The following is a 22,797-nucleotide window of genomic DNA, read 5'->3' as shown; positions in this document are numbered from 1 at the left end:
TTAACCTTTTGTTACTACTTGAAGTAAAAATAATACTTTTGGGAAGGTAACATTTAAATTTTTTCATATTTAATATTTTTACTTCCACAGATGGGTGCTTGCTTTTCAAAGGTTTTCAATGGCTGTCCATTAAAAATTCATTGTGCAACATCTTGGATAAATCCAGATACAAGAGGTACTATATAATGAGTATTTTACTCATTTTGTCCTCTCCTTGAATTTCAAGAATGCTTAGATGATCAGGACTATTCCTTTTAAAACAGACATATTTTCATATAAGCAGGAGCCATTCTTTAATTATGTCACTGCTGTCTAAAGCTGGATGAAGTTTTTTTTACTTTGATCAAAAAGAGTAAATTACATATGGAAGTTAGACTTCTCAACATTTTAGTCCAAAAGAAGACAATCTTAATTTATTTGAAAAAAATGTGACTTTTGGAGATCTTAACTTAGATTGATTTCTTTATCATTCACTTGATATTTTTTCCCTTGAGATCTTTTGGCCCTACAGAATTCTGCAGCTTTTTATTTTTGAATAAATTTTAGTGCTTTGTAGTTAGCCTGATAAAAGGGATCATTAATAATATTGTATTTACTTTGCCTGCCGTTACACCGTTTGATTATAAGCTACATAGACGTACTACTAAACTGGTCAGGAAGAAAATAATTTGTATTTTTTTAGAAACTGGAATTAGGGAGGGGTAAATCCTTAGCAGTTGACATCATCTCATAGGAGATGTCTACCTTGTTTGCATGCCTATGTACAATCCAGGGATTTGATTATATTCAAGAAGTGAGGCACCCATAGACTACTGAGAAAAATGTTGTAGTCAATGCTGCTGTAGAAGTACTCTCAAAGAAGGCAATGGATATTTCCATAATATATAGAAATATCTAAGTCGTATATGCTGAAACTATTCATGTGATTTTCCTTGTGGTTAAATCAGATTTTTTTAAAAATTCTATTATTACTCTAAAAAAACCCCTGAACTTTTCTAATGGCTTAATACAGCCCCATTCATAAGTTAAAACTTTCTTCAGGATTAATTTTCCGTGCTTTTAAACTCCATAACTATTATATTTTGATTTGTTTCCATGTGTGTAAACGTCTTTGTTTTGGCAGAGGTGTACATACCTTCCTGAAATCAAGATTTCTACTTCTTTTTGTTTGTGTTTGCAGACCAGTACTTGATATTTGGAGCAGAAGAAGGTATTTACACGCTGAACCTCAATGAACTTCATGAAACATCAATGGAGCAGGTATATTTCTGGTTTAAAAACAATACATCATGTTTTTTAACCACACAGATTAATGTTATATAATCCTTGTAAAAATGTGTTTTACTATATTTATATAGGCACTGGTTATGCTGAGAATTACCTTAAATATTTGCTATTGAGTCTACTTTTCAGTCATATTTGTGTTTTGTAGGCTGAACTGTGTTTGTATAGGGGATCTTCATCTATCTGTGTTTTGAACTTCATCATAGTGCATTGTTCTGCAGTTAAATGATTAGGTAAATAGTATGGAATTTCCCTGATGCATTTTGGTTGAAAGTTCCTGTTTTCCTTTAAATTTTATTACAATACAGAGTTTTTGCAGCAAACATTGTGTTTCAGCTTCACAGGGAAGCAAAGAGATCCTTTATTCACAGGAGTCTGTTTTTGTCTTAGAAGTGGCTTTTCTGATGAGACTCAGCTTACTGAATTCCACCTAAAGCTCTGTCTTTGCAAAGTCTTGCAAAAGTAATTTTTTAAAGGGATGCTGAGGAGGGTGAAAATGCAGGTTGCAGACCTTTCTGTATTCTCCAGCTCTTTTGTTACTCTCTAAGAGACTTGTTTTCTTTCCTGCCTTCTCCCTGCAGTAGGGAGCTGCCAATTGAGGTGGAGGAATTGGCAAGGATAGCCTTCACACTGTAAGCTGGAGGCACTTGTTTGTTCATTCTCCAGGGTCCAGACATAGAGATGTCTGTTTTGTTGAGAGGGAGGCCTAGCTGGCTTGGACTGAGCTCAGTGTAACCCATAATCGTTAATTGAGTTACCTGGTTAAAACTTACCTCAGATACCAGTCTGCTGCTGCATTGCAGTTGTAACAATTACTCTGAGAAATATCACTAATGTAGTAATTCTTGTAGGCCAGGTAGACCAAGGAAATGTTTGGATTTTTTTCTTTACTGTTTGGGATTTGGTTTTGGTTTGTTTTTTAACTGGCAGGGGAGGAGAAGAGCTTTAATGAAAATCATGTAGTGTGTTGCCTAGTGAGCTTTGAGGAAAATCTTTCAATAAGGACTTAGAAACAAGAAGAAATGCTTGCTAACATAGCCAGTTATGTGGAACAAGAAGAATGAGTGACAGGTCAGTTAACCTGCTAATTTGAAGAATTCTTTAATCCTCAGATCCAAAGTTACTTAGTCACAATATGCTGATGTACCTACAGAAGGTGAATCAACCTTGCATGTTAAATTCATAGCAAATTTTGCTACAAGAAGTTTGGTGGATAATTACCTTAGGTGTTTCTTACAGTGTTTGTGTTATGAGAAGACTTCAGGAATAGAAATGCCTAAGGGCCAGTTGGGCTTTAATGGCATTTCCAAGTTTTGTGATTTATGTCGTTGTTTACTCTCACTCTGATACAACTCGGCAAAACTAATGTTCTTAATTGTTTTTCTCTGTATTTCACTTCACCAGTGGACAAAGGAGGCATAATACACATTTCCAGGAGTTAGAATAGTTTCAGGGTTAATATATATATATATTTTTTTTTTAAGAGTTGTGTTTTGTTTTCTTTTGTGGTTTTTGGTAGGTTTTTTTGTGAGTTCTTTTTTATTTTTTTCCTTTTTATAAAAACAAAAGTTATCCTCCTGAGTGGTTTATCTAGCCCAATAGTCTCTTTCCTAAAGTGGCAGTAGGAAATGTCACTATGTATTCTCCTCAGACTCCTCTACAGTCATTGAATCAGGGATGTTGGAGGATCCTTGCCTGCTTTTTTTTTTGTCCACTTTTGGACCTGTTGAGCACAAATATGTCTAATCCCTTGTTTATGTAGGTACTTTCCATCTCCATGACATCTTGTGCCAAAAAGTTCCAGAAGTTAGGTGAGAGGGGGGATAAAATAGCTGTGGTTGGTTTGTTTGGGGTTTTTTAAGGGATGGGTTGTTGCTTTCACCCCCATCTTTTTAGGAATTGCAGGACTTGACAAAAAATAGCCCTGCCTTGAACATTTGTTGGACTTGTTCATCACTTAAATAAAATGTGTAATTATGCAGGTGAAGAACCCCTTGAAGTGCCAGTTGTAATTATTTCAAGAGATTTGGACTGTCACAGACTTCAGAATGTCTGTGATTTGTGGACCACGCTTGGTTTACTGAAGTTTGTTGTTGAACTTTTCTTCTTTGAAGGAGAAAATTCAGTGGTTTTTGAATTTTTTGGAAAAGGGTTGATTGATCTTTATAATGACACCTTGTGGAATATACCTGAAGACATGAGTATAAAATGTGCTAATTGTCTAAATGTTAATTCATATATTAAATAGAGTGTGTGTGCATAAGATTTACTCTGATTTAACTCTGGAATCCAGGTAGACAGTACTTGGCTTAAACTTCTTTCTGCTGCAGAAAGCAAATCAATATTAGTTTTGTCCTGTCATCTAAACAGATACTAATTGATAATTGTCTTGTGTATATCAAATTGAATGCTACTTCTTTGTTTTTCCTTCCATTTATCAGCTATTTCCTCGAAGATGTACCTGGTTATATGTCATGAACAATTGTTTATTATCAATATCTGGTAAGTTACTGTGCTGTCTTTGAGTGGTTACTCTGGTAAACACTTGGTTTCGTATTTGAAGTGTGGTTTGTTTTCTAATTGCCAGGTAAAGCTTCTCAGCTTTATTCCCATAATCTACCAGGACTCTTTGATTATGCAAGGCAAATGCAAAAGTTACCTGTTGCTATTCCAGCACATAAACTCCCTGACCGAATACTTCCCAGGTAAATACATATATCGGATTATCTTAACTCTGGGAGTTCAGAATATGCTTGTGAAGCTCTGGGAACACCAAATAGTGGGGGGGGCATTCACAGATGGCAGTGAATAACTTGTGTGCCTTAATCAGAGGATTGAGCCCTGCATTTAAATGGATCAGGATATGAATTATTCTTGTTAGAGAAATGGATTTTGGTACACCTTTACCTTCTGATTATGAAACCTTCTGTTTCTGGGCATATCTCTTTTCAATGTGGTAAATCTTGCTTGTACTTGATGCTAAACAAACTCCATGGCCATGCCTCTCCTGGCTGCTGCAAAAATGAACCCTGTCCTAGCCAGAACCAGGACAGTGCCAAACAAGCCTTAGTTGGTAGCACATTCAAATCCCAGCAGAAGAGGTAGTAATGTTAATCTAGTTTGCAGAAAAATCTTTGATTCGTAAAGTGTAGTGAGACACTGGTTCTTAAAATAGAATAGGATTTCTGTTAGAAAATTGTGTTGTAGAAAATTTGATTCTCTACTACCTTTGGTTCTGTTAAAAGACTATTAGCATGTAATGCTTGGGTTCAGGAAAGGCTTCTTGTTCAGTTACCTGCAAACATAGTGGTGCAATACTTGTCTGAAAATTGTGTTCTTCTTAGAGGTTAAGTTCTAAAATAATTAAAAGATAATTTGTGCTTTGAATTGTTATCTTCTCTCTACCTGCGCTATTGTTATGTTCCTCTGTTCCAAATTTGACTTTGGTGGGTGACTTTGGCTTGAGGACTGAATCAGCAGTGAACTAATAACCATAATTACTCCAAGTATCATGCTAGGCAAATCATACTAGATTCTACCTGGAATGGTACCTCACCTGAGTTGCAGAGGACTCGGAAAATTTCTTGTCCAGTCATGTCACTTCCCAAGAAAAATGCAGCGCAACCTGAATGTGGGTGCCAAGCCAGTCATTCAAAGGCAGGAGAGGTTAATTTAGATAATCTGTTTTCCTTTTTTAACTCTGGTTGTAGGATGTCAGGGTAGTCACATTTAGCCAGCAGAAGACAGGCATTTGAAGCATGTAGGAGAACATAATTTTTTTCCCACCAGACCATAAAGTGTATTCTTAAACAAGTTTCTGGATACTGTGATGATGAGTGCTGCATGCAAAATGATAAAAGCAGAAGTTTTGGTAGAGAAAAGGCAAAGCAAAACTGAATTTGAAGTAATTTGTGAGGTTTGTATATTCATTTGCAAAATGTTCTAACCTCAATTTATGATACATGATGGGCAGACATTCAGTAGCAGAAAATATGTCTATGATAAGTCTCCTTTCCAGTTTCTTTCCCTGGAGTGTCCTTGAGCAGTTCCTTTCAAACCTTTCATGGCTTGTTCCAGTGAAAATTTGTGACAAGTACTCAGTTTGCATGCTGTTCAGTCTTTTTGCATTATCAGTCACTTCTGGACAGTTCCATTTGAAATGCTACACAACTGTTTTCCCAATTTGTAGCTTTAAGTGCACCATCTGTCTGCAATCTATTCCCATCTTTTCTAGAGCATCGAATTAGTTATTTTTATTGTCAAGATTACTGTGGCTGGTCTCAGTAGTGCTTGTTGTCTTCTACTCCATGTAGAGACTCTGAGTCCTGTTACCAGCAAATAACATTTTGGCTTATCTGATAAATTTTCACATTCTTGTTTCTGTGATTTCACGAGAAATACACAAACTTGTATTTCTTAGTTTTTTGGTGAGGTAGGTGTTTTTGTATCAGTGACTGTCAAAAAAGAAAATTCACTCAATAGTCTTAGTTGATCAGTAATGTTGTGTTTATCTTTTGCAGGAAGTTTGCGGTATCTACAAAAATTCCTGACACTAAATGGTGTCAAAAGTGTTGTGTTGGTAAGTAAAGATCTGGAGAATAAGTGTCAAGGGGCACCACAAATGGTGGCAATATTAAGATTACTGAGTCAGATTTAGGAGGTAAAGGGAGAAGAGACTTTTTGTCATTGTTAGGGAGTTGTGTGTTTGCAGACTGTGAGGTCATTCAGGGTTTAAGCAGTGACAACTTTTCCAATTTAGCTCTTTATATTTAAAGACAATTTACAAGACATGCAGAGAAGCAGAATTATGTCAAATTTTGAACCAATCTTCAAGAAGAGCCTAATCTCCATGGATGGAGAAACTTAGACAAGTTGCCATCAGGATTAAGCCACCTCCATTCCTAGCAGAAATTTCAGTTATCAATGGTGGGTGATAAAAAGCAAAGGAGTATTTTTAATTACTTGACGACAGTGTTGTCTCTGAAGCCTTTATAATGTGTTTAATTATGTGCCAGCTACCAAAGTCTCAAAGCTATGCTGTGTTAAGACATGTTCTAAAAGGGAGGCAGGTAGATTAAAAACACTCCAAAACAACTGAGTGTTAATGAATGATACAGGGAGCCACTCATGAGGTGACAGGGATCAGAGTATGTAAAAACTCTGACTTTCTGACAGAAAAATTAATTTGGAAGCCTGTATGTTTCTAGGTTTCTATTCATAAACCAGGAAGCTTTGTGATGTGCTCCTCTGTGATTCTGTGATTCCTGTCCTGCCAGCACAGAATTTAGCAGGGGTGCTGTGGTACTTGACATTATAAGGGGAGTCTTCATATTCAGAGATAGCTCAGCCTCCTAAAAGCCTTCATGCATGGGAGTGTGAGTGATAATTTGTGAACATAGCAAAGGTGTCTGTAAGAGTTTTACTTTTTGTGGCCTGAGCCTCCATTCCTGCTGGCACATGTGTGCTTTTGACCTCAGGGCGGCAGGAGTGCCACAGGAGGCATGAAAAGATGAGAACTTCTGGTCTTCTCTCTGCACCTTACAGGTGTTGGTGATTGCTTCATGGTTTCTGCTGCTGAGTTCAGCCTTATTCAGGGTCATACCAAGCGTTACTTGCTGCACTTTGCAGTCAGTCTGACTGATGTTAAGTGAGAACTTGGATTAATGAAATAAAGTACTGATGTTTAGGGTGCCATGGGATTGCTGATGAGTTTCTGTGGCAGTGAGGTAGCATCAGCATATTTCACTTCTGTGGATAGTTCTTCATTGTAGTAGTTTGTTACCTAAAGGGTGTTGTTTATTGCCTGATGGTCCACAGTCACTTTACTGCATAGTAAAATCTGGTCTTTAGATGTATTTCTACAAAGAGCAAAATAACATTGGCTTGTCTTAAAGGAAATATTGGTAGTGGTTAAGGAGTGAAATTTTGTCAGTATTGTAGAATTGAAATTGTGAAACTTCACAGGGCCAAATTTTGCAGCTTTATTGTTCTCTGCCAGTTTTTAATTGAGTTCTGACAATGGAAGAGCAACACTTGCTGCTCTTCTATTGTTCTTCAGTTTCAACTGGGTTTCCTGATGATCTGGAAGTGTTCATCAGAATTACAGAGCTCCTGGATTTCAGACTCACTGTGACAGTTCTTGAAGGGCAGCTGAGCTGTTCACTGCCTGCTGGGTGACTGTGTCACAGACAAAGCCATTTTTAACAGCTTGTTTATGGTGATTTTTGAGATAGCTTAGGCAAACCAACACAGTAGACCCAAGACACTCCAAATGTGTATAAAATCAGCTATTTTTTAAATCTATAAAAGATTGGAGTGGGGGTAGTAGCTGTTTTCCAAAAGTGAATGGACTTTGCATAGTTGATAATTGTTTATAATTTGTATGTGTTTATTACACTAATATTATCTATCCTTTCTTGGCAGTGAGAAATCCCTACACAGGCCACAAGTACCTTTGTGGAGCACTACAGTCTAGTATTGTTTTGTTAGAATGGGTTGAACCAATGCAAAAATTTATGTTAATCAAGGTAAAATTACAATTACTCTCACATGGACTTCTAGTTATCTTGTAGTGGCTTTTTAAGAATAAGCATTAGCCCCTCCTTGATTTATTAGACTTTTCTCTTGATTTCTGTTATATTGAAAATAACTATTTAAATGGGTCATGTATTAACTGGCTCAAAATAAATGTTCATGTTTTTGGGATGCACTTTCAAGCCCTTTTCTCCACAAACATTGTCCTTCAGCTGCACAACAGAAAACTGAGGCTGGCAGGCTGAGACATGGGTTAACAGTGGTCTTGCTCCCATACTAGAGAGGTGACTATTTATTCTATATTTTCTGACACTGAGGTGCCCAGAAATGCTTCTTACCTATTCATCTGACATCACCTGAAGAGACAGAGACAGTGTGGGCTCATGTTTATGGAAAGACAGCTGCTATAACTCAATCAGCCGGAAGAGCAGGCTTAGAGGCTCAGTGGCCAGGGAGAGCAGTGATGAGCATTCTTGTTGTCTGTGGGCAGCTGCAAAGGGCACACATGATAAAAGACATGCTATTTTATTGTAACTGAATTGCCATGAGACACTCCAAGCTTCTTAACTCAGGCCTTTGTATTTATCAATTCCTGTTATCTGAAGAAGCAAACTTAACATTATATGTCATAAAATTTACCATACAGTTTGAATATCTGATAGTAACCCAGACTACATTTGTTTCCCTTCTAATATCTATTTTTGCTTGTTCATCTAGCACATAGATTTTCCTGTACCTTGTCCACTGAGATTGTTTGAAATGCTGGTAGTCCCTGAGCAGGAATTCCCTTTAGTTTGTGTTGGTGTCAGTAGAGGAAGAGATTTCAACCAAGTGGTGAAGTTTGAGACTGTCAACCCAAATTCTACCTCTTCATGGTTTACAGAAACAGGTTTGTGTGCTGCTGTCATTGCATTCTGAAATGTTCTTTGTTCTTTGTTATAGCTGAAGCACTACAAGGTAGGCTTCTCTGAGGAAGCAAATGGTTAAATCATTAAAGCTAAGTGATAATTGTAAGTTCCCTGCTTAAAGGGGTATCTGATGGAAGTTGCTTGCACATGCAAATTTTTTTTATATTTCTCCTTGTTGAACTGATTTGATTCCTTGAGATTTTTGGTATAGCAGAGGATGGAGTTACAGTTTCTTGCATTTTCATAAATTAGGCAGCTGTTTATTACTTCCTGTGCTGTTTTGTGCTCTACCCTGGAACTATGACTTCTCTTTATTTAATAAGTTCTAGTAAAATTGCATGCTGAACAATTCCTTTTGACATCTCTGGAAGATTTTTGGGTTTCCTGCAATGTGCCACTATGGTTAGAAGTGGTATTATCAGCCTCCTGCTGAGATAGAGCATTCTTTTGGTGTTTATGGAAAGCAAAAAGGATTAGGACCACTGCTAGCAGGAAACCAAGTGCCTTCCCATCACCAGTGTGGCCACCATCTGAACAGCAGAAATTCTCTCAAGGAAGTGTGCTAAGAACTATTTTTTTGGAGTTGCAAGGTTGCCCCCTGAACCTAGATGCAGTAAGGAGCCATTGCTAGTCATAGCTTGCAGATTCAGAAGCAATAAATAGCTTTGGTTTTGCCTGTCATGGATCCCTTATTGATTCATGAAGAATTTATACATAGCTCTGTGCTGGCATAAATGTGTGCAGCCAGTCCAGATGAATATGTACTGTGGAATTCACTAAGAATAACAGTATCCACCAGGAGGACACTCACTGACCTTCCTGATGCTGAAGAGTGCATCAGATTTTGTCACAGTTTAAAGCATAGAATACCCGAAGTGAGCAGTGGATGGCCAATTAACACACTTTCATACTTCAGACAGTGCATTTTATTTTCATTCCTACCTGTAACTGTGTGACTTTATAACATGGCCCATAAAAGAAACACACTGAAGAGAAGTGTCCTGTTGTCATTTCTCTCTCATTATTGTCTGCAATGATGCATAAATACAAGAGTACTAATCCCTTCTCTGTTCTTTTTTTGCATTGTGCCTTCCACACTTTGTTAAGTTCCTTGAATTACTTGTGTGTTCTTGTGTTGTGTCTATGTTGTTGTTTTCTCCTATATTTGTAGCTCAAATTTTGTTGTATCAGCTTATTCCTGTCCCCTGCTGGCAGGAGAGTAATGATGCAAACATATTTTTATTTTTTATAATTTTAACTAGAAGCTGCTTTTGTGTTCTAGGTAATGTGGTCTAATTTCTTATGTCTAATGGATTTATGAATTTCTCTTTGCTATATGAAGAATGCCTACAGAATCTGGCAGTAATGTAGAATTAGTAACAGCTGCTTTGTATGTAACTTTAATGTTAACATACAAATGGACCAAAACTATACTCTTCTTTTGAACTGACATGTCCACTAATCACTTGTGGGTCAAATTCCCATTTGCTGTGATGGAGACTGCTGCAGCTATAACCCAGAAGGGAAGAAAATAGCCCTTCTTTTGAGGGTTTGGAGAAGGAAATAAGCCCCTCTTTTTGGAACATCTGGGGAACGTTTGCAAATAGCAGCAAGAATTAAGTAATAGTATATAAATTTCTATCAGGATTTACAAATAAAACCAGAAAAAAAGTGCAGTGAAACAGCGTAGTGTGGACAGTCACATATATCTACCTTTTCGCAACAGCAATATTCAATTATATCAACAGAGAATAAATGGAGAACAATGTACATGTCAATTGCTTTTGTGACATGGCTCAGAAAAGGCTGAATTAAATCCATATTTTAATATTATAGCTTCAGTTTTCCTGTCACATCCAACATGTTGGATAAGTGGACATGCATCTCTAAGAGAAGAGTAATGTCACTGGTAAGATGATGATTTTAAGTAGATAAAACACACTAACCCATCAAAATGTCTCAGTCTCTAGAACTTCCATTTCAAATTTCATGCTAATTTATGTTATGAACTAACACTGTCATTTTTTTATAGACACTACAGAGACGAGCGTTGTCCATGTAACACAGCTGGAGAGAGATACCATTTTGGTGTGTTTGGATTGTAAGTTTAATATCAACTAAAATACATGTATGCATACGCATGCATACTGTTTGTCTGCAAATTAGGTTCTATATTGGAGGTAATCCTTGGTTAACATATCCTTATTTATTGTCTAGGCTGCATAAAAATAGTGAATCTGCAAGGCAGGTTAAAATCGAGCCGTAAACTCTCATCGGAGCTCACGTTTGACTTTCAGATTGAATCAATAGGTAAGCTGGGTTTCATTATTAGTCTTGAATTTCTCTGTAGGTCAGAGCTGGGCAGTCACCATCTGGATGAAATTTAACAAGAGCAAGTGGTGGATTCTGCATCTGGGATGAGGTAGTCCCACATGTATGTACAAACTGGGGGATGAGAGGCTGGAGAGCAGCTCTGCAGAAAAGAGATCTGGGGTTTGGGATTGATAGCAAGCTGAAGATGAGTCAACAGTGTGCTCTGGCAGGCAAAAAGTCATGACCAGCAGTAAGGACATGAAAATTACATGAAGCTGTATATGGGAAAATTTGGGTTGGATTTTAGGAAAATGCATTTCACTGAGAGGGTGATTGGTCACTAGACTGAGCTACCCAGAGAAGTGGTCACAGGACCAATCCTGTCAGAGCTCATGCAGCATCTGGATGATGCTCTGAGTGATCCTTAGGTCCCTTCCAACTTCAGATCTATGATTAGCTTGTTCAATGTTACAATAAAGAATTAGATATGCTGCCTGTCTAGTCTTTGGCATTTGGAACACTACCTCACTCATTTCACTTTGTGTGAGAAGACTCAGTGAAAGGTTCAGCATGTGCTTTCCTAGGAGCAGTTGGAATGGAGTAATAATCCTGGAGTCTTCTTAGATTAAGCTAAACGTTTTGGGACTATGATGAAAACTTCCACCCTCTAAAGGAATGCCTTAACACAACCTACATAAACTCTCTGAGTCACCCATCCCTAACTCATTTGCATGTGTTTGTGCAGTCCATTTTTATAAAGCAGCACAAAGACTAAATTACGCGTTATGTCACAGATTGCATAAATTATGTTTTCTTCTGTAGAATTTGAAAGAATTAAATTTGTGAAACAGAAAAAATTGATTATTTTGGCAATTCTCCAGTAGTTACATACCTGGTTTGCACCACCTGCTATTGAAAGAGGGGTAGGAGGGATGTGTGCATAGGTGAAGGGTAGCACCAGAAGAAGAGGAACAGTGGGTTCTAAAATCGTCAGGATTTGCAGGAAGTTTATTTCTGGGGAGAAACTTTAAAGTTTCAGCCCCTCCAAAGATAACCTCCTACAGAAAAGAGGACAAGAAAACACTGCCATTGAGAGTATTACTTTTATGGCTCTTGATGGTGGGGAATGAGGGGAAGGAAGGATTTAATGTACTTGAAGATTCTTGCTCTAGGATTTCTGCATGTACTGTAGTCCTCACCCTGCTTGTAACAAATGAGTTTCCAGTGGCCTATACTGTCCTGGCAGTGTCCAAAGACACTCCTGGAACTTTTCTGTTAAAATTCCACATATATTGTCTGCAGGTGTTAAAAGGATTTCCTGTTCAAAGAAAATGACACATTTAGTACTAGACATTTAGAACATTTTCTGGTTAGGTGGAAATGTTTTTAAACCCTGCTCATTAAACAAATAAATCTATAATGTAGGTAGATTCAGTGATTCTTTGGGAGACATTCTGCAGTCTGAGTGGGTGGATGTCATACAATGGAACATACATGTACAGATTTCTAAACTACAGTCTTGTGCTTTTGGCCTTAAAAGCAAGAGTTGATTTTATGCCTCAAAACTGATTTCAGTGTTCTTTCTTATTAGTATGTCTACAAGACAGTGTGTTAGCATTCTGGAAACACGGCATGCAAGGAAGGAGTTTCAGATCAAATGAGGTGAGTACTACATTGTATTTCAAATTCTGGCTTCTCATGGAAGCCACATGGAGGAGAAATGCACAATGCTGTTGTCTGAAAAAGAGTGAAACATTTCAGCTAGGTTAGACCTAGAAGCTGGAGTCTCATTCTAAGCTTGTTTCATAAGCTATGAAGCATTGGTGGAGCTGTACAAGAATCCCCTCATGTGTAACAAGCAAAGCAGAAACTAGAAGCTAGGCCAGGATGCCATAGAAAATATCCAAGCCTAATTCTTCGTAATGCTAATCTTCACCTTAAATTGCTTTGAATACCACTGTCAGTTCCTTAGCCTTTCACATGTGGATGCAAAAATCTGGGTTTTGCTAGTGGTTCCACTGCTAAACTTTAGATTTTTGTCACAGTGTCAAATAAGTTAATATTTTCCATCTTCAGTAGAAAAATACCAAATTGACCTAAACATGGTTTGGGTTTTTTTTTGTTTTTTTTTTCTAAAATCTCCTTGTAGTCCTTAGCCCATTTGATGTGATTTATCGTTAGTGCTAAACCATTACAACTACCTTCCCAAATACCTGCCTTTTCCCTTGCTGCAAACCTTGTGTACCTGTTAGTGAAAATGCTATACTTTTTAGGAATTTAATGAGTCTTTTAATTTGTTTATAAATGAATATTTACAGACTTTATCAGTTGTTTAATCAGTGTTTCATTGGCTGAGAAGTTGGGCTCATAACTGTGTTTTTAGGTACACACACAGTCACACTATACCAAGCTTAGATATCCCACATTGTTCCACCACTACACTGATTTGCACTGTTAGCACAGACTTGCAAAGGCTTTGTGAGCCTGCTCTGTGTGAACCAAAGGCTGGAGTCAGAGTGCTTCTTATTTTTGAGGTACACGTTTATTGTGGCATTTGTGCATTACTCTACCTGTTGGTACTCAGTGGCTCTGCTCCAGCTGGGAGAGGCCATGTCCCAGGGTGCTGCAGCCCAAAGGCATGCATTTTGTTGTTTATGCCAAGCATCAGGGACAGTGGCTTACTTTGTTGCTGTGAAGCCAAAGCCAGATCCTAAATGAAGAACTGAAAGCAGAACTGGGCTGTTGACAAGAAAGCAAGCCACCTAAATTTTTTTCTCTGTAGAACATGTCTAGGGTAAGCTTTTGGGCCTTTTGAAATTTCTTATCTCTTCTGGCTATCCCACTAGCTGCAGCTGTTAAAAGAAATAAACTTATTTTCTGCTGTAATATGAAAAGCCTTCAGTGCCAGGCTCAGGTCTTGACCATATTTGTTACTTGTGTGGAATTTTATACTACATAATAGGTAGGAAGTTGTTGCATGGGAAAAAAAGCTGACTGACTTAACTTGCAACATTTTTTCTTTGAAGACTTTGTTAGTTCAGATTCCCTATTCTAGTGCAGTTGTCATAATTGAGGATTACTTGAGCTGCTTGCTAAGTTTTCCTTCCACAGCTGTGATCTTCCACAGTGGTTTGATCTAGTGTGAAAAACGAAAGAGGGAACTGTGAATTCTGACACAAGAAGCTCAAAATTTGGGCGAAGATTGTACAGCCTTAGCCTCACAGAAAGCAGAAATTAATTTTCTTAGAAAAGTGAAGGATTTCATTGCTGTGAATTAAAATTTTCTTCTAAGTTCTCTGCACCAGAAGTGATTTCACTAGGACACCTAACATTACTAGGATCTGGGAAGGAGATCAGAATGTCTACTTTCCCCAAGAGTGTGAAATTTAGCTGTGTAGAAGAGAAGCTTTGTAAAGTGCTGCCTGTTCACAAAGTGACTAAATACCATTTGGCATGTACAGTGGGCTTTGGTTGACTTTATTGATGAACATGATGGTTTTTCTGGGTGCTTTGATATTCATATGATCATAAAGATGTATCACATAAGTACAATTCACCAGCATACCACATAGGTCTGTTGCACTTGTCTGAAATGTCAAAAGATTGTTTTCTTTTTGCAGTGGACATAAGTATCACAGATTAGATTTGTTTCTCTGCTGAAGTTTTCAGAATATGAACTTAGTGCATTCTTACTATAATTCAGCATTTCAACAAAATGTGTTTTATGTGTGATTTGCCTCACCCATTTTTGGATATCCACTCTAGAGTGATGTTAATTGCACCCTATCTCTTTCAGTCACAGCTGTAAAGAGAATTGCAGTGGTTACTCAAGTACCAAGCTGAGCCCCACTGTTGTGCTTGCAGTTACTACCAGAGGAATTCATGTAATGTGGGAGGAATTACAGAAAACTTTACTATCTTAGTTAAAAGTGACAGTTGCATTATAATATCTATTGGATTTTAATTGGCAGTCAGTTGGTAACATCAGTCACAGTCAATTCTTTTCTCTTGACTGATGTTTAAAAAAATGAAAACACTTGTGTTCTTAACATGTAAATATTTATTTTTATTGCCTAGATAACACAAGAAATTTCTGATAATACAAGGATATTCAGGCTTCTGGGATCTGACAGGTAAGATGAGAAGTAAACAGGACATGGTAAAATAAAGGAATGATGTGTGTTCTCCTACCTTGCAGAAGTTCTTTTTCCTTGTTTCTTGCAAATTCTTTTTAGGCATCTTCGACATTCCTTTGTGTACATATCTATGTTCCAGTCATTTGCTTTATTATTTTTTTAATTAAAAAAAAAAAAAAAAAAAAAAAAAAACCACACTTCTAAAGGAGTTTGTGGGCTTCCAGAAGTACTAAGCCATGCAAGAAGCTCTTACTTGGCTGCAACCACAATCTCCAGAAGTGTTTTCCTTTTTGTATTGTAATTCTTTCGTTTAACTTGGTGAAATCTTTACTTTCAAATGTTCTGCTGAAGTAGTTCATCAAGATCTGTTTCTGGAGATAAATGCAAAAATACTTTAAATTTTAAATATCTCACTTATATCTAGAGAAAATCTACCAGTTGTTCTCTTGAAATGACAGTTCATGTCTTGTAAAAGCTCTTGATAGCTCCCAGTGTAGCTGTTCCTTGACATCTGCTTTCAGGAGAGTAACACCCTGTCTGTGTGACCCAACTGCTGTTTTAGGAGTGTCACTGACTTCCTCAACTTTCTCTGCCCTGTTGTTGAACTTTGTACTTCTACAGAAGTAGAAGAGCCACAGAAGCAGCAGCAGTTTTATCTTTAGGGGAGTGCATGCTGATGTGACAGTTTCACCAGTAATGAATTCACAAGAACTGCAAAGATAGGTTTTAACTTTTCTTTAGAGTTGCCTCTGTCTTACGCCACTTGCAGTAAACCCACATGGCATCTTAGGACAACATTGCAAAAAAATTGCCTTGTGAAAATGTCCTCTTCCCCAAATATGGTCCCATCTATTTCTGGCTTGCTTTGGTAGTTTCTCAAGTCTAAGACAATCTTTAATGACTTGGCACTGCAAAAATATTAATTCCAATTTCTTCATATACCCTTTTCCTTGCAGCTCTGTCCTGTTTAGTGCTTGAGCTGAGAAGCTTTTTTCCAATAACAAGAGTCCTTTCCTAGCCAGTTCATAGGAGCTGCTGTTCTGGGAAGCAAAAAACCTGATGTCAGTCTACGCAAAAGCTTGTGTGATACTTTTTCCTCATGAGCAGGGAACTGCCTCATGGCATGAGGTGTCATTCCCTTTGTGGAGCACGTTGAGTAGAGGTCAGGTTTTTTGAGCCATAGTTTTGCAGCAAGCAAACTTTCCTGTCAAGAAAGCACAAGAGATGAATTTGAGTTTCCCACACCCTGCCTTTACTTTGGGATGCTTGTGGAGAAGTCAGTCATGAGCATCCTGGTCTGTTCAGCAGTTTTAGCAGTTCTTGCCTGATGAAAAAAAAATTAAATAGTTTGTGAAGCAAAATTGTGACAGCTAATTTCCCTTCTTTGAAGAGAAAGGTCTGATCTAGGATATCCCTTATGATCTTTGCAGTTGCAGGCCCACATAACCCAGTCTCTTGTCTCCAATGCTGGCCAAAATTGGGTGGCAAGAAGAAATAACTCTTCACATAGCAATTCTTTCCTTAGGATTCTCTTTGCCTATAAATTTTTGGCTCTGAGACTTTCAGAACTGGAGGAAGTTTCTGTGGATTGGGTTACATGGGCTCAGAGATTAACTAGAAATGCTCACAGAAGAATCAGCTTTGTTTATCTGTCATTCCTGTGGCAAGGGGCAGAGTAACAACTCTCAGAACTGGAGCCTGATGAATGGGTTTGCTTTGCAAAGCTCCAGGAAAGCACAAGCCCAGCAGGGGAGTGATGGGTGCTTTTCAGAAGCCCTCACTAAAAGGATGACAGGCAACAGGGATACATTGCAGCAAGGGAATTTCCAGCTGATTAATGGGATAAATATGATGGTGAGGATGGTTCAACACTGTAACAGGAGCCCAGAGAGGCTGTGGGGGATCCTTTGTCTGGACAAGACCATGAGGTTTGCATGGTTTGAGGGGCTTTTTGGACTAAAGGCATCTAGAGAAAGAGAAATGACAAACCAGCCAGATGGATTTTAGGAAAAAATACTTAATTATACCCTGGGCTGTTTTTAAATGAAGGATCACTTGACATTGTGGCTTTTTAAACTTCCATCTTAGGGTAGTGGTGCTGGAGAGCAGGCCGACAGACAACCCGACAGCCAACAGCAATTTGTATATCCTGGCAGGGCATGAGAACAGCTACTGAGAGCAGCACGTGGCAGGCAGCTCACTGTGAGGAGAACACTCCTGCTGCAGCAGCACTCAAGACTGGCTGGAATTGCACAAAAGCTGCAGTAACCCCACTTCAGTTACTTTATAATTTATTGTGGCATGAGGGGAAGACAAGAATTGTTTGTGGTATGGACACAGAAGCATTATAATACCACAGAAGTGCTTAATTTACTGTTATGTAATCTTTGTACATATGCAGGATTTTTCAATGAAACTTCTTGCTGAAGCCCAACACTGACTTTCTGTAGATAGAGGTCCTCCTGTTAAGTACAAGTGTCTTACCTGTACAGATGTAAAAGTCACTGAGGATGCAAAAATTAAATTGGGGTACTATTATAAGGATGTCTCATGTGTTTATTATGAAGTGGGATTCTAGAAACAAATATAGTACATTTAGCAACACTACTGTATTTTATTATATGTAATTTACTAATACAAATAAATATTAACTTTTAGAAATTGTAACCAAGGCTGTAATCAGATTACAATCTTGTTTTAATTTCAATACAACACACTGGTGTTCATGTTTGCACAATGTATTGAGATGTGATGTATTTAGTCACAAAGGTAAGCTGTGACTTTGTGGATATGACTTGGGCTTCAAAGTTCCTTTTTTTTTTTTTGTTTTTGTTTTGGTTTTTTTTTTGTTTGTTTGTTTGTTTTGGGGGGTTTTTTTGTTTGTTTGTTTTTGTTTATTTGGGTAGATTTCTTTGTGAAGCAAACCCGTTAAACACCTGTATTTTTATATTTAATTAAAACTTTCCTTACGATTACTTCTCTATGCTTGAAAAGAATACCTTATGGATGGGTGTCAGTCCCAGACTAGTGGTACCTGGCTGTAATTCTGCAATAGATGTTTGAATTATTAGTGTATACAATGATAAAAAATAGTTATTACTGTTTGTCTTACTAAATATTTCATATCACAATGAAAAGGAGCAACATTCCACATTGTGGAAATGGCTCAGAGATGTTGCCATTTTGACTTTTTTTTTGGCCTTAGAACCATTTTCACACTTTTCTTGATTTTAGGATGTTAACACATGGCCAAAATTTAGTTACTACCTCATTGAAACAATACAATGGTTACTACGCATCACGGGAACTTAGTTTTGATCAGAAGTATTTTTGATTGCTATTTTCCAATGGAGTGTGTAAATGCCAAGTTAAGCAAAATGCACACATTTGACTCCTTTTTTTTGTATATGTTCTTTATATTTTATTGTGGTAATATACACTAAAACCAAACTAAATTAAAAGTGATTTATGGCCTGCGTTATTGTTGTGATGGGTAATGCTTTGAAATATGTTCCCTAATGTATATAATGTAAAATAAATTTTTTTAACATGCTGTTGTACAATTAGATTATCACCTGCACTGATTTTCCACATAAGACTAAAATGGAACATACTGAGTTTTCAATTCTGCTATTAAATGGTTGTGCCAAACACAGAAGCTGGGCATCTATGAATGTATGAACAGAGGTTGCTGGAGCTCCACTCAGTTTGGGTTGGCATCAATACCCTTTGGGCAGTGGATGTGTGGATTTGAGCTAAGTCTTTCCAAATTCCACCCTGTGTGTGCCTCAGCTCACCCTGTGGGGGGAGAGGTGTTTGCACAAGCCCCACTGCTGAGCAGCTGAATTCCCAGAAAAGTTGAGAAGTTGCATTTCACAGCACCCTTGTGAAATCCCCAAGGGGGATTTCCATCCTGCCCCCTGTGGACTGTTCCTCACTTGGATATGCAGAAACTCAGCTCAGATTTAACAAAGTGCTCTACAGCTGATGTGCTGTTCTGCAGCAGCTGGGGCCAAATTTCTCAGGCCATTGCTGAATTATGGGCACCAGAAACTAAGGGCTATTGGTTTTTACTCTGCTTGGGTATTTTTGCTACAAGCATGCAGCTGGAAGGGCTAAAAATAAAGAGGACAGTATAGTGTAGTGGTATGTGGGAAGAAGGGAGCATTTTACTATGACAGGCATGTTTCTAGTCTGTTGGTAAAATTAGGAGAGTTTTGCTTTTCCCATGCTGTTCTCCAGCCTCAAAGGTAAGAAGTGAAGGGTTCCTGCTTTCTTGAGGAATTGTCCTGTTGTAGGATTTGGGGTTTGTGCCACAAAACTGTCTTTCATTTCAAGCTGCTTGCCTACTCTGCTGACAGCTGAGCCCAGGAGCCTTGGTGTCTGGTAAATCAAAAGGTCTCCTTTGCTAGACTGGAGTTGCATTGAACTAAAATTCTCTTGAGCCATGCTTAGTAGGAGCTTATGACTAGGATCCTGGTGTAGGATTGGGATCAGTGTGTGGCTGACTGATGGGAGCCCAGTCAGAGCCAGGAAATCACACCCACGAGGTTACAACAAAGCCTCTGCAATGGATGATGAACATAGCTCCACCTCTGTGCTTCCCTTTTCTTCCTCCTAGTCCCTTCCATGCTGGCTCCTGGCAATTGGTCCAAGCTGCTGGCAGGTAGGAGAGTTGATGTGACTACAGGATCAGGCACTCACCAGCCAAATATGATCAGTGCAGGGGCTGAGCACGGGCCTGAGCCAAACTGAACCTTCTTACAGGGAACAAACAAAGCAGTGGCATTGTGTGTTGGGGAAGTGCTCCTGGAAGCTGGGATCACAGGGGAATGAACACTGCTTTTGTCTTGCCCATCTCTCTGTGCAGTGCTGCCTGTCTGTGTCAGAAAGTGGATCCGATGACATAAAAAAGAGGGGGTTCCGATTCATATTCTGCATCCCACAGCCCTTAACTGAAAGCAAGGGCTGCACAAGGTGAAGCACAGTGCTGGCTGCCTGTAGCTTTACCATGGGGGGCTGGGGGACCCCAGCAATGCTGTGAGCACAGGTGGGGGGGATGTGTCCCCCAGGCAGGAGACTTTTCTTACACCCCACAGGGTTCAGCTTTACAGTAACCCTCCTGGGTGTTGAAGGACTGCATGGGAAAACAGTTGGTAAAAATAGGGAGTGTGCCCAAACCTCTTGCTTCCCTCCAAGGAAACACAGCTAAAATATAGGATGGCCTGTGTCATCTATGAGTGGTGTAGAGGAAGCTGTAGAAATTTGTCTGGGGAGGGAGACACCAGTTCCTTCAGGACATGTGGATACATCTCATCAGGTGCCATGGACTTGAGCACCTTTAGGTGTTTTAGATGGCCTTGAATCCAACCTTCTCCAGCAGGTGATTCACCAGACTCCCAGGCCCTGCCTTTCCCTTCTGCAATTCAGCAGTGAGGCTGGAGCACTGCCTGGTGCAGGCAGGAGCAAAACAGTCACTGAGCACCTCTGCCTTGTCTTGGTAATCAGGTGTCCCCTTTCCTTCTAGAGAGGGTCTCTTTTTTCATAGTGGTTCTTTTATCACTTACATACCTGCAGAAGCTTTTCTTTTGTCCTTGGTGTCCCTGTCCACATTTAATTCTCTCAGAGTTTTGTCTCCTCTAACCTGATCCTTGGCTGCTCAGAAATCTCTATATTCCTGCTAGGCTACAGCTCCTGCTTCTGCTCTCCATTGGCCTCCTCTTAGTGTCTGAGCTTATCCAGGAGCTCCTTGTCCATCCACACAAGGCCTCCTGGAATTTTTGTCCAACTTCTTGTCTCAGCTGAATCCATTCCTGTGTGTCCTGGACAGACACACACACACACACACAGAATCACTAGGTTGAAAGAGACCTCCAAGACCATTGAGCCCAACCCAGCCCAACACCTCAACTAAACCATGGCACCGAGTGCCACATCAGTCTTTTTTTAAAACACATCCAGAGATGGTGACTCCACCACCTCCCCAGGCAAACAATTCCAATATTTTATCACCCTTTCTGTAAAAAAAAATTTCGTAATATCCAACCTACATTTCCCTTGGTGTAGCTTAAGACTGTGTCCTCTTGTTCTGTCAGTTGCTGCCTGGAGAAACAGACCGACTCCCACCTGCCTACAACCACCTTTCAGGGAGTTGTAGAGAGTGTTAAGGTCACTCTGAGTTTCCTTTTCTCCAGGCTGAACAACCCCATCTCCCTCAGTCACTCCTCACAGGGTTTGTGTTCCAAGCTCCTCACCAGCCTTGTTCCCTCCTCTGGATGCACTCAAGTGTCTCAAGGTCCTCCCTGAACTGAGGGGACAGAACTGGACACAGCACTCGAGGTGTACCTCACCAGTGCGGAGTACAGGGGAAGAATGACCTCCCTGCTCCTGCTGGCCACACTGTTCCTGATACAGGCCAGGGGTCATCGACCTTGTTGGCCACCAGGGCACACTGCTGGCTCACATTCAGTCAGTCAGTCAGTCAGTCAGTCAGTGCCCCCACGTCCCTTTCTGCCTGAGCACTGTCCAGCCACACTGTCCCCGGCCTATAGCACTGCAGGGGGTTATTGTGGCCAAAATGCAGGACTCAGCACTTGGACTGATTAAACTTCATCCCATTGGACTCTGCCCATCCATCCAACCATTGCAGGTCGCTCTGCAGAGCCCTCCTACCTCCCACCACATGAACACTTGTTCCCAGCTTAGTGACATCTGCAACTTTGTCAATGAAAGGCTCAATACCCTCATCCATATAATGAATAAAAATATTGAACAAGACTGGCCCAGCACAGACTCCAGGTGATATATGATATAATGTAACTCATGTAAAGTTGTACAACAATGTAGAATAAGCAATGTTGTACGAACAAAAAAAAAAAAAAAAAAAAAAAAAAAGCTCAGAAACCAAAAAAAGGACCACAGACAAAAAGGACACAGATTGCTTCATCACATCATTGTAAGATCCAACAACAGCAAGGCAGCCCAGATTAACAACTAAATGGAACTAGCCGAAGCGGAGATGGCTCTGTCCAGGAACACCCAAGCAATGAGAACCCGATAAGCACCCATGACTAAGATAACCAGAGCCATGGGGAAAAAGATGAATGCCCTATTTCCTGTAAACTAAGACCGGCAAGTTACATCTCAATACCACCTTCCCCGAAAGCCAGAACCTGCCTTCATCAGAATTCATCGTCTCCCACAACATGGTTTTGTCCAGCCCAATTCAGTGAAAGAAAAACTCATGAATATGCGTAATGACACCCCGCTCCGGGCAAGAAAAATTGTATGAAAACGGGGTAACCAAAGCGGATCTGGGGGATCCGAAGACGTGGAGCTCGGATCAGTGTGTGTTCACCCGGCGCTGACCCAGGGCTCGGAATTGTGCCTTACTATTGTGGCTGTCGTGGACCGTATCCCGGTCAGGAAATACATTATCGTTTATTTTTTGTTATACTTAATTCGGCTTAATCTCTTTATTATCTATAACAATTCTGTAAGTGGTGCGTGGTAACACTCAATATCCGCCCCCGCGTGTCCCAGATGCCAGCGAACCCAGGGGGCGCCCACTCACCCTCCCGCCGCCAGGGGGCGAGCGAGCCCGCCCCGCCTTTGCGTCACTT

The 22,797-nt window shown here is 39.5% G+C and overlaps 1 protein-coding gene across 6 annotated transcripts in view; it reads left to right on the top strand.

Moving 5' to 3' along the window:
- Nucleotides 1-17,716, top strand: part of MAP4K3 (mitogen-activated protein kinase kinase kinase kinase 3) — a 64,242-nt gene extending 46,526 nt beyond the window's left edge. For 2 of the 6 annotated variants that reach the window (XM_079299049.1, XM_079299046.1), the window contains 12 exons: nt 91-175; nt 1,181-1,260; nt 3,726-3,786; nt 3,872-3,989; nt 5,805-5,863; nt 7,708-7,811; nt 8,536-8,707; nt 10,759-10,827; nt 10,944-11,036; nt 12,631-12,701; nt 15,117-15,172; nt 17,264-17,716. In XM_079299049.1, the coding sequence (XP_079155175.1) occupies nt 91-175; nt 1,181-1,260; nt 3,726-3,786; nt 3,872-3,989; nt 5,805-5,863; nt 7,708-7,811; nt 8,536-8,707; nt 10,759-10,827; nt 10,944-11,036; nt 12,631-12,701; nt 15,117-15,172; nt 17,264-17,351 (1,056 nt within the window). In that variant the 3' untranslated portion in view covers nt 17,352-17,716. The remainder of the gene's footprint in view (nt 1-90; nt 176-1,180; nt 1,261-3,725; nt 3,787-3,871; nt 3,990-5,804; nt 5,864-7,707; nt 7,812-8,535; nt 8,708-10,758; nt 10,828-10,943; nt 11,037-12,630; nt 12,702-15,116; nt 15,173-17,263) is intronic. The other 4 variants (XM_079299051.1, XM_079299048.1, XM_079299050.1 and 1 more) reach the window with 3 other exon arrangements.
- The last annotated feature ends 5,081 nt before the right edge of the window (nt 17,717-22,797 follow it).

The sequence above is a fragment of the Erithacus rubecula genome (genome assembly GCF_903797595.1).
Source record: "Erithacus rubecula genome assembly, chromosome: 2".
Lineage (NCBI taxonomy): Eukaryota > Metazoa > Chordata > Aves > Passeriformes > Muscicapidae > Erithacus > Erithacus rubecula.
The sequence above is the reverse complement of the archived record's forward strand: the minus strand, read 5'-3'. Positions and strand labels throughout refer to the sequence as shown.